Genomic DNA, 12,504 nt, shown 5'->3' on the forward strand with positions numbered 1-12,504 from the left:
CAAGGAAAAAAAATTTTCCAAAAACAATCAACTTCTTAAGGAGAAAAAATGAAGGTAAAGAAATTAATATAAATAGTATTAATCAAAATTTTTATAATTACAAATGGTGCCAAATTTAGCAGGATAAATTACTCTTTTACTTCTAACAACAAATGTTTAAAGGAATGTACAAGTAATGCTTTTTAAATCACTTGGCCATATACTCTAATATTTTGCTTTTGTATAGTTTGTGCTTTTTACTTTTACATTTGTACCATCTTTTTGTTGAAAATTATAGCTTCCACTTATACAATGTACCCATTATTTAAAATGATTTTTTTCACATTTTCAAGATATTTTATAAGTTCAGTAGGGTGATGATTTTCCAAACCCATTAATTATATAGTTTATTGATCTGCTTGGACTTTTTACAATAATTAAATAATTATAGATTTAAGTACATAATTTTAATAACATTTAAAATGTAAGCCTCTTTTCATTTTACATTAGTCATAAAAGCATTTGAATCTTTGTAAATAATAGTAAATTATTAACAAATATGGAGAAATCAATTCAGCAATCTGTGTGAACACAAGAGGTTTTCCTTTTACATTTTAAAAAATGCCAAAAATGAGATATCAAAATTAGGAAATGACATCTTCTTTTCATTAGGCATGTAATTATTTTACACTATGTGTTGACTTCCCTAGATCACAACAGTTTAAAAGAGGGTTAAGCCCCAAAACACAAAACAACCAAAAGATTGTAATGCCCGTACTAATACTTTCTAAACTGGCTTTGAAATAGTCACCACTTCATCACATTCCATTTTGTTTTATTGTCTTTTCATGAAAATAAAAGTCTTCCCCTAACTGGTAACATCCACATTATAAATATAACCTTCCTACTCCAGAGCTATAATTTCAGTTTTGACTGCCACTCCTGCTATTCAACTGTCATCTTCTTTATATGATGAAGAAGAGCATCTTTTTCCAAGTGAGCCTCTGCAAGAGCCATTTTAGCTTTAGCCAGTTCCTGTTTAAGAGATTCATTCTCTTCCATGAGCTGAAATGATAAATGGAGGGGGGATAAGATAATTTAATCATTTCGGGAAATACAGACTATTTATATAGTATCCAAAGGTATGACACTTGGGATAGTAAAAATGCCCAGTGCTGGTGAGAGTGCACTTAAGCTGAAAACTGCTTTGAGACAACATTTGGAAACATATATCAAGCACTTAAAAAATGTTCCCATGTTTTGACCCAGCAATACAAAATACTAACTCCTAATTTCTTAGTCTAATAGTGACTTCATTTCATATGAATTTTCCTGGACCTCTCTATAGCTTTAGACATTGCTGAACTACACCTACTTTCTCAGCCTCTCTCCTTTTTTTGGCTTTTATGCCACAGCTGTTTCATATTTATCCGTTTCAACCTGTGAATGCCCTTTTCATCTTTTCATCTTTTCTTCTACTTTTTAAGAACTCTTAAAATTTGACATTCTGTTAGTTCCATTGCTCGGTCGTCTTCTCTTGTATTGAGTCACTTTCTTGGATGATCTTATCTCTCATGGCTCCAACTACCATAAATAGACTCACCTAGCACAAACCTCTCTCCTGAGCTCCAGACTCAAATTCTGAATGTGTCATCAGACATTTTCTTTTTTTTTTTGAGATGGAATTTCGCTCTTGTTGCCCAGGCTGGAATACAATGGCGCAATCTCAGCTCACTGCAGCCTCCACCTCCCGGGTTCAAGTGATTCTCTTGCCTCAGCCTCCTGAGTAGCTGGGATTACAGGCATGCGCCACCATGCCCAGCTAATTTTTATATTTTTAGTAGAGATGGGGTTTCTCCATGTTGGTCAAGCTGGTCTCGAACTTGCGACCTCAGGTGATCTGTCCGCCTTGGCCTCCCAAAGTGCTGGGATTACAGGCATGAGCCACAGCGCCCCACAGACATTTTCATCTAGATGGCCAATACGTCTCCTCCACCACCCTTTTAAGACTTAGTTCAAGTATTTTATCCTCTTAGAGCCATTCCCTCATAATTAGGAATGGCTATATTAGAGCAAATATAGCCATTCCTAAGTACGGGGATATAAAACTAAGAACTTTCTGCGTTACATAGATACATTAAAATATATGCAGTTAATTTCAAATAGTTCTCAAACTTCTTCTAAATCTAGCTTAAGAATTCTTGCCTTATCGACCAAGTGAGGTAGTTTCCTATACTTCTCTTCATCTGTAGTATAGCATCTGACACAGTATGTTGTGACTACCAATTGAACACTCTTGTCCCACTAGACTTTGAGTTCCTCAATAGTCACGGATCATCTACTGCTGAATTCTATATCCCTAGCTCAGAGCTGACACTGAATAAATCCTCATTGAACAGATGCATTAACTCATTCTATGGTTCTATCATACAGATTAAAACTCTGCTGAACATTTTGTTTCTTTATAATGGCAAAAAAAAAAAATCAAAAGCAACTTGAATGTTAATAAATGTTTATAGGAAGTTTCAGAAATGATAGCATACCCAAAACCATATTACTAAGCCATTAAAAAAAATTAAGCAAATACAGCAATATGAAAAAATTTTGTTAAACAATTAAGTAAAATTATATAGTATGTACACTTGAATATTAATTTTTTCAAATAAAAAATCTACAAGGAAAAATCACAAAAATACTGAGATAGCACTGGAGGAAGGCAGAAGGTATTAAATTTTTCTTTATTTTTTGCTCAACACTCTAACCATAGCACCTAGCAAAGCACCTGGGCACAATAACAAGCACTCGGTACATTTTATTAAAATAAGTAAACAATGTTTTAACTATTAGTATCTTAATACCTAGTTATTTAATTGCTGAAGCTGAATCTGAATTAGGTTTCCCATTACCTGTTCCCTAGTGAAGTCGAAGGAGAACTCAGGAAAGTTAGCTGACTGAGAAGGCCAAGGAACCCCTGGGCTTGTCTGAGTGGCTTGCGTGACACTGCGTTGTTTCTTCAGATCATACTTTCCACTGGTCAGCAGCGCTGAATCGCTTTTGACATTTTCCTTCAAATCATTTCCAGTGTTAAGCATGTGAGAATCTGATCAAACAAATAACATGCTCAGATAACATTTCCAAATACTTGATAAATCTTTAAAAGTTCTATTGTGAAAATCTAATTTAAAACTAAATATCTATATATATTAGTATGAGATAGAACAACCAGTAAAACCAAAAGCTTATTCTCTGAAAAGATCAACTAAATAAACTTTTCTTCCTAAGAACTCTTCCCAAGAATTTGTCAACTTCATCTAAGTTAATTACATAATTTATTATGTTTTTATACTAAAGGTTTATTCGATTTAATAGATTTAATTTAAAGGCTTATTATTAGATTAACTAATAAACTTTTAGTTAGACTGACCAAGAAAAAGAAACTACTAGAATCAGAAACGAAAGACGTGACATTACTACCAACCTTACAGAAATAAAATACTATAAAGGAATACTATAAACAACAGTATGTCAATAATTAGATAACTTAGGGCAGGCACAGTGGCTCATGTCTGTAATCCCAGCACTTTCGGAGGCCTAGCTGGGAGAACTGCTTGAGACCAGGAGTTGGAGACCAGCCTGAGCAATGTATCAAGACCTGTCTCTATAAAAATAAAAAATACAAAAAATTATGTAACTTAAGCCTGGCACAGTGGCTCATACCTATAATCCCAGCACTTTGGGAGGCCAAGACGGGTGGATCACCTGAGGTCAGGAGTTTGAGACCAGCCTGGCCAACATGGTGAAACCCCATCTCTACTAAAGATACAAAAATTAGCCAGGCGTGGTAGTGCGCACCTGTAGCCTGGCAGAAGGCAGCCTGGAGGCTGAGGCAGAAGAATCGCTTGAACCCGGGAGGCGGAGGTTGCAGTGAGCTGAGATCTCGCCACTGCACTCCAGCCTGGGCGACAGAGCGAGACTCCGTCTCAAAAACAACAACAACAACAACAACAAACAACTATTAACTTAGATGAAATAGACAAATTCTTAAAAAGACAATAACTACCTAAATAGCCTCAAGAAGACAATGTCAATAGACCTATAGCTGAGAGAGACTGAATCAGTAATCATAAAACTACCCACAAAGAAAAGCCCAGGCCCAGGTGGCTTCACTGGAGAATTTTATCAAACATTTAAAGAATAATATCAAATCTTTAAAAACTCTTCCAAAAACCAAAAGGAGCATTCCCAAACTTTCTATGAAGGCAGTATTACCCTGATATCAAATCTAGACAAAACAAACAAAAAAAACCCACAAGAACACTAAGACCAATATGCTGATGAATATAGACATAATCATCAACAAAATGTTAGTAAACTGAACCCAGCAACATACAAACATAACTATAAAGCATGGTCAACTGGGATTTATCCCAGGAATGCAAATGTATCATCCAAAAAGTAACTAATGTAATACATCAACAGAATAAAAGGCAAAAGCCACATGATCATCTCAATAGATGCAGAAAAAGCATCTGACAAAATCCAATACCTTTCCATGATAAAAACACTCACCAAGTTAGAAATAGAAGGGAACTTCCTCAATCTAATAAAAGGTCATCATGTATAAACATCCCACATCTAATATGATACTTAGTGGTGAAAGACTAGACTCTTTTCCTGTTGGCCAAAATCAGAAACCAGACAAGGCTGTCTGCTATTATTACTTCTTTCTTTTTTTGCGACGGAGTCTCACTCTGTCGCCAGGCTGGAGTGCGGTGGCACAATCTCGGCTCACTGCAACCTCCGCCTCCTGGGTTCAAGTGATTCTCCTGCCTCAGCCTCCCGAGTAGCTGGGACTACAGGCGCACACTACCACACCCAGCTAATTTTTGCATTTTTAGTAGAGATGGGGTTTCACCATGTTGGCCAGGATGGTCTCAATCTCTTGACCTGGTGATCCGCCCGCCTCGGCTTCCCAAAGTTCTGGGATTACAGGCGTGAGCCACCGTGCCTGGCCTGCTATTGTCACTTCTATTCAACATTGTTTTAGAGGTTCTAACCAGGGCAACTGGGCAAGAAAAACAATAGAAGACATTCAGATTGGAAAGGAAGAAGTAAAATTCTCTCTATTAAACATGATCTTGCGTATAGAAAAAAACTAAGGAAACAACTAAAAACCTACTGGAACTAATCAAGTTCAGTGAGGTTGCAGGATAAAAAAATCAATATACAAAAATAAACTACATTTCTATAATGTGTAATAAAGAATCCACAAATGAAAGAAAACAATTCGATTTAAAATACTGTCAAAAAGAATACAAATAAACTTAATAAAAGAAGCACAAAACTTACTATACTCTGAAAACTATAAAACATTGTTGAAAGAAATAAATAGATCTAAGTAGATGGAAAAAATTCCCACTGTTCATGGATTGGAAGATTTAATGGAAATACTCCCCAAATTTATCTACAGCTTTAACACAATCCCTATCAGAAGTTGAGCTGGCGTCTTTGTAGAAATTATAAGTTGAGCTGGCTTCTTTGTAGAAATTATCAAGCTGATTTTAAAATTCATATGGAATTGCAAGGGACCCAAAAGAGTCAAAAAAAATCTTGAAAAGGTACAATAAAGTTGGACGACTCACATGTTCCAATTTTCCAACTTACTCTAAAGGAAGCTGGTAATCAAGACAGTGTGGTAGTATCAAAGATAGACATACAGACAAGTAGAATAGAATTGAGAATCCAGAAATAAACCCATGTGTCTTTAATCCTTACCCATACTCAAATTGAACATTTGAGTTAAAGAGCTAAATTTAATGGCTAATTCTATAAAATTCTTAAAAGAAAACATGAGAAAATCATCATGACCTCAGATTTGGCCATGGACTCTTATACAGGACATCCAAAGCACAGGCAAGAAAACAGAAAAATTGAACACTGTTGTCTTAAGAAATTGCCACAGCCACCCCAACCTTCAACAACCATGGCTGTCATCAGTCAGCAGCCATCAACCTTGAGGCGCGAGCAAAAAGATTATGACTCACTGAAGGTTTAGATAATCATTAGCATTTTTTAGCAATCAAGTTTGTTTGTTTGTTTTTTGAGATGGATTCTTGCTCTGTTGTTCAGGCTGGAGTGTAGTGGCACGATCTTGGCTCACTGCAAACTCCACCTTCTGGATTCAAGCAATTCTCCTGCCTCAGCCTCCAGAGTAGCTGGGATTACAGATGTGCGCCAAGACACCCAGCTAATTTTTGTATTTTTAGCAGACACGGGTTTCACCATGTTGGCCAGGCTGGTCTTGAACTCTCGACCTTAGGTGATCCATCTGCCTCAGCCTCCCAAAGTGCTGAGATTACAGGCGTGAGCCACCGCGCCCAGCCAGCAATCAAGTATTTTTAAATTAAGCTATGTACATTTTTTAGACATAATAATAGTGTAAACATGACTTTCATATGCACTGGTAAACGAAAAAATTTGTATGACTTGCTTTATTGTGATACTCACTTTATTGCGGCGGTCTGGAACCCAACCTGCAATATATTTAAAGTATGCCTGCATAAGGAAGAATTTCAGCTTCCTTCATGTGGCTATCTAGTCATTCCATCACCACTTGTGAAAAGGCTATTCTTTCCCTCATTGACTTGTTTTGCCAGCCTTGCCAAAGATCAATGAATGTAAGAGTTTATCTCTGAACTCTCAATTCAATTCATTCCAATTATCTTTTGCCAAGCTCCTTTTCTACTCAATCAGCTAGAGAGCATTTCTAGCTTATAATTATAAAAGCTGATTAGTACTGTTATTTTCAAATGTTTCAGAATTGTTGAATGTCTTGTATTTTCCTATTTTCTTGTTCATGTTTATCCCATTTTCTTGCCTATGAATGCTATTTCTATTTGCCATAGCTGACCTCTAGTGACTGTGGGAAAGGAAAGCTTGCTCTACTGGGTGAGATACACCAAGTTTGTTAACTAGATAGGGAATCATTCCCTTCCTGGTGGCTTAGCAGCTGCATAATCTACCCTCAATATTTTAGTCTATATGCAAACCCTACTGAAGTCTACTACTGGGCACAGGCACAGGAGAGGATCCCAAAAAGGAATGCCCATATTATTCATGCTATTGCCTCAGGGGCTAATTCTAACCTCAGTATCTTGTTGGGGAGATTCCTCCTATTTTTGAGGAGGAACTTCAGTCATGCAGTCCTCTTGGATTCTTTTGGTCCTGTTTCTCACTGCTTCCCAGGGAAGAAGGTATGATTTATCTGATTGACGTTTTTTTTTTTTTTAAAGAACTATATATATGTGGTTCAGTCTCTTGCTTTGGTATATGCTGCACCTCCTGCCAAGAGGGTGCATTCTTTTCTGTTTGTTTGTTTTTTTGTTTTGTTTTTTTTTTAATAAGACAGACCTGAATTTTTGGGAGCTAACACATTTGGGAAAGAGGGCTGGGCAGAGTCTTCTCACAGACCTAAGCTATCCTCTTCACCTGAGCTATTATCAGTAATGAAGCTACCATTTTGATCTTTGTTGGCCTTTCTCCTATGTCTGTCTCCAGTTGTTCCCAAACTACAGAGGAAAAGACTCTTTAAAAGGCTCCCACTAACTGTTCCTACATCTGAAATTGTCCTGTCCTTTCTTCTGTAGCACTGTTAATGACTTTATTCTTTAGTTGACACATTTTCTGTCATTTCATGAGGTTTTTGATAGGAGATGAAACAGATGCACATGTCATTCCCTCAACTGGCTACTAAAATAGTGAAGCCCAGAAGATATAAATCTACTGACTCATGCTCTTTCCACTACTCACTACCTTAAAAGACACAGACCTTACATTAGCGACCTTAAAACTTTTGTTAGAGTGGAGATACAAACATTAAAGGTGAACTAAGTACACAGGCAATATAACGAAAGTAACTAACGTACAGAAAAGTGCCAAAAGAAGTGGAAGAACTCACATCAGATTATAAAAAAGTGTCACTATACAAGGATGCCCTCTCTCATCATTCCTATTCAACACAGCATTGGAAGTTCTGGCCAGGGCAATCAGGCAAGACAAAGAAATAAAGGGTATTCAATTAGGAAATGAGGAAGCCAAATTGTCTCTGTTTGCAGATGATATGATTATATGTTTAGAAAACCCCACCGTCTCAGCCCAAAATCTCCTTAAGCTGATAAGCAACTTCAGCAAAGCCTCAGGATATAAAATCAATGTGCAAAAATCACAAGCATTCCTATACACCATTAACAGACAAACAGAGAGCCAAATCATGAGTGAACTCCCATTCACAATTACTATAAAGAGAATAAAATACCTAGGAATCCAAATTACAAGGGAAGTGAGGGACCTCTTCAAGGAGAACTACAAACCACTGCTCAATGAAATAAAAGAGGACACAAACAAATGGAAGAATATTCCATGCTCATGGGTAGGAAGAATCAATATCGTGAAAATGGCCATACTGCCCAAGTTAATTTATAGATTCAATGCTATCCCCATCAAGCTACCACTGACTTTCTTCACAGAACTGGAAAAAACTACTTGAAATTTCACATGGAAACAAAAAAGAGCCCACATAGCCAAGACAACCCTAAGCAAAAAAGAACAAAGCTGGAGGCATCACGCTATCTGACTTCAAACTATACTACAAGGCTACAGTAACCAAAACAGATACATAGATCAGTGGAACATAACAGAGGCCTGACAAATAACACCACACATCTACAACCATCTGATCTTTGACAAACCTGACAAAAACAAGCAATAGGGAAAGGATTCCCTATTTAATAAATGGTGCTGGGAAAACTGGCTAGTCATAGGTAGAAAGCTGAAACTGGATCCCTTCCTTACCCCTTACACAAAAATTAACTGAAGATGGATTAAAGACTTAAATGTAAAACCTAAAATCATAAAAACCCGATTAGAAAACCTAGGCAATACCATTCAGAACATAGGCATGGGCAAAGACTTCATGACTAAAACACCAAAAGCAATAGCAACAAAAGCCAAAATTGATAAATGGGATCTAATTAAACTAAAGAGCTTCTGCACAGCAAAAGAAACTATCATCAGAGTGAACAGGCAACCTACAGAATGGGAGAAAATTTTTGCAATCTACTCATCTGACAAAGGGTTAATATCGAGAATCTACAAAGAACTTAAATTTACAAGAAAAAAATCAAACAATCCCATTAAAAAGTGGGCAAAGGATATGAACAGACACTTCTCAAAAGACATTTATGCAGCCAACAGACATATGAAAAAATGCGCATCATCACTGGTCATCACAGAAATGCAAATCAAAACCACAATGAGATACCATCTCATGCCAATTAGAATGGTGATCATTAAAAAGTCAGGAAACAACAGATGCTGGAGAGGATGTGGAGAAACAGGAAAACTTTTACACTGTTGGTGGGAGTGTAAATTAGTTCAACCGCTGTGGAAGACAGTGTGGCGATTCCTCAAGGATCTAGAACTAGAATTACCATTTGACCCAGCAATCCCATTACTGGCTATATACCCAAAGGATTATAAATCATGCTACTATAAAGATATATGCACACATACATTTATTGCAGCACTATTCACAATAGCAAAGACTTGGAACAAACCCAAATGTCCATTAATAATAGACTGGATAAAGAAAATGTGGCAAATACACACCATGGAATACTATGCAGCCATAAAAAAGGGTGAGTTCATGTCCTTTGCAGGGACATGGATGAAGCTGGAAACCATCATTCTGAGCAAACTACCGCAAGGACAGAAAACCGTATACCGCATGTTCTCACTCATAAGTGGGAGTTGAACAATGAGAACACATGGCCACAGTGAGGGGAACATCATATACCAGGGCCTGTTGGCGGGTGGGGGGTGGGGACTGGGGGGAGGGATAGCATTAGGAGAAATACCTAATGTAAATGATGAGTTGATGGGTGCAGCAAACCAACATGGCACATGTATACCTATGTAAAAAACCTGCACATTGGGTACATGTACCCTAGAACTTAGAGTATAATAATAATAATAAAAAGAAAGTGTCACTATAAAGAAGACAGTTGAGAGAACAATGGAAGGATGAATAAAATCCACACAATGATGAGCAATTCCAATGAGAAATAACAAGGCAAATAAGAACGTAGAGACGTGCAAAATGCAGAGAAGTGCAAGGTAAGTACCATTATAAGGAGTATAAGTAGGAAATAAAGCTAAGAAAGAGATCAACTGAGAGACACGAGCAAGATCAAAGGCCTCTCTCACTTTCTACAACATTCAAAACACATTTGTACAACAGGTACTAAACCAACTATATATGAGGTTTCTTCCAGGGTAGAGGCCAGTACATATATAGATGATACTTTATTACAATGTGCTGAAGGTGTCCCTCAATCTTCCACTACTACATATGTATATACATATAATAAATATAATAAGTGAAAAGAAACAATCAGTAGGTAAATAATTTAACTTCGAAATTTGAATAGGTGTTCATTTAAATGGGTTTTCATCGGCTGGGCGTGGTGGCTCGCACCTGTAATCCCAGCACTTTAGGAGGCTGAGGTGGGTGGATAACCTGAAGTCAGGAGTTTGAGACCAGGCTGGCCAACATGGTGAAACCCCATGTCTACTAAAAATACAAAAATTAACTGGGCGTGTTGACAGGCACCTGTAATCCCAGCTACTCGGGAGGTTTAGGCAGGAGAATCACTCGAACCAGGGAGGCAGAGGTTGCAGTAGGCTGAGATCGTGCCATTGCACTCCAGCCTGGGCAACAAGAGCAAAATTCCATCTCATAAATAAACAAATAGTTTTTCATATATACCTCTGATATGAAAAGAGCCATCGTCACTTCTCTCTACCACAAGATGATCAATATGTACAGTTACAGGAGCTGGTTCAAGGGATACTGTACTACTCCGCGGACTATCATCCTACAGGAAAGAAAAATAACATTGACATGTTACTTCAGTCGGTCATATTTTTAATGAGTTAAAGATAACACGTTTCTTTATATGTTTCAGCTGATATAGCGAGAAAACTGCCTGTTATATTTTGCCTGTTATATATTTCCTAATTTCCAAAAAAGATCTCTACATCATTTACCAAAAAAGACAAAATCATTTTAATAAATGCTGATAGAATATATTTTATAGAGAAGGCACATTCTTAGACATGAATGAAAGTCCAGATAAGGAAAAGGAACATGAAAATGTAAAATTATTTATTAACATACTTTTAAATTTATTTTCGTGTTAGAAACTTGTATCTTCATTGGCATTACTGTTGCAACAGTTTCATCTTCCAAAAAATGTTGAATATTCATAAGAGAAGATGTAAGAAACTCAGTGCTGAAGTTTTCTATGTGGCACTGCAGAAATCCATTTTTTTCTGCAAGTAAAGAGTGTATTACAGCACCAGGCCCACTTTCAAATCTCAGAGAAATCTCAGGAGAGGATTTGGAATGAATTACAGCTTTCTGATCGGAACCTAAGGAAAATGAACATACAAAAATGTTTGTAGCATTATTCAATAATATTACAATTATGTGCCATGTAGTACATTAAAATAATACTAGTTTTACTATTTACCCCTAGTTTAAATGATACTCTATAGTACATATACAATATACGTACACACACTAATTTCAATATTTTATGGCAACTTTCTACTATAATAATGTTGATTTTTCTGTATTTTCTGTTTTTTTGATAACAAGAAAAACACGTTATGATAGAACTAAGGTGTGATACATGCCTCAGATACTTAGCGTGTGTTTGATTGCGTACCTAACTATACATTCAAATGTTGGCTGTGAAGCAGAAATAAGTCAGACATTTAAAGTGACTCTTAAGCCATTTCTCAAGAAGTAACAAAAGCCTGAGGTTTTGCACCTTCCTCATTAAATTGGGTCCTTAAATAACCTAATTAAATTGGGTCCTTAAATAATGGAAAAGTAAACAGAAAAAACCTCATTAAATTGTTTCTTTAGAAGGCAAACCGAAAACTGAAATTATAGTAAGGGGTGAGAGAGAGAGAGAGAGAGAGAGAGAGAGAGAGAGTGTGAGAGTGAGTGAGTGTGTGTGTGTGTGTGTGTGTGTGTGTGTGTGTGTGTAAAATTACATTTACTTATGCCTGGACCCTGTCCCCCCAAAAAATGTATAGATGGCCTGGAGAGGTACAAACACATAGTTTAAAAACAAATTTTAAAATTCCAATAATAGAATATCTAACTTAAAAAACACAAGTTCCTAGTGAAACCCCTGAAGTAAATTACTTGTAAACTCACACTCAGGGTAACCATTTTGCTTATTTATTTTATGCTAATTGGTTCCAAAATGAGTAAGAGGCAATATGCACATGGTATAATCTGATAAAAAAATGAGGAGACATGGAAAAAAGTAAGGATGGAAGGGAAAAGGGGAAAAGTAGTTGGTAAGATTAATAACCCAAAATGCATTATTTAAATTCCTATACCAAAAGGTGGACCAAAAATGAGCTCCCTAGCAAAAAAGATAAAAATAT

At 36.6% G+C, this 12,504-nt stretch overlaps 1 protein-coding gene across 3 annotated transcripts in view; it reads right to left on the reverse strand.

The window, feature by feature from the left end:
* Positions 1-360: 360 nt before the first annotated feature.
* BLTP3B (bridge-like lipid transfer protein family member 3B) overlaps positions 361-12,504 on the reverse strand; it is a 112,562-nt gene continuing 100,418 nt past the window's right edge. For all 3 annotated transcript variants that reach the window (XM_004053733.5, XM_055358752.2, XM_063694232.1), the window contains 4 exons: positions 11,216-11,469; positions 10,805-10,913; positions 2,886-3,079; positions 361-1,044 (listed from right to left, as the gene is read on the reverse strand). In XM_004053733.5, coding sequence (XP_004053781.2) covers positions 925-1,044; positions 2,886-3,079; positions 10,805-10,913; positions 11,216-11,469 — 677 coding nt within the window. In that variant the 3' untranslated portion in view covers positions 361-924. The remainder of the gene's footprint in view (positions 1,045-2,885; positions 3,080-10,804; positions 10,914-11,215; positions 11,470-12,504) is intronic.

This window comes from Gorilla gorilla, chromosome 10 (genome assembly GCF_029281585.2).
Source record: "Gorilla gorilla gorilla isolate KB3781 chromosome 10, NHGRI_mGorGor1-v2.1_pri, whole genome shotgun sequence".
Classification (NCBI taxonomy): domain Eukaryota; kingdom Metazoa; phylum Chordata; class Mammalia; order Primates; family Hominidae; genus Gorilla; species Gorilla gorilla.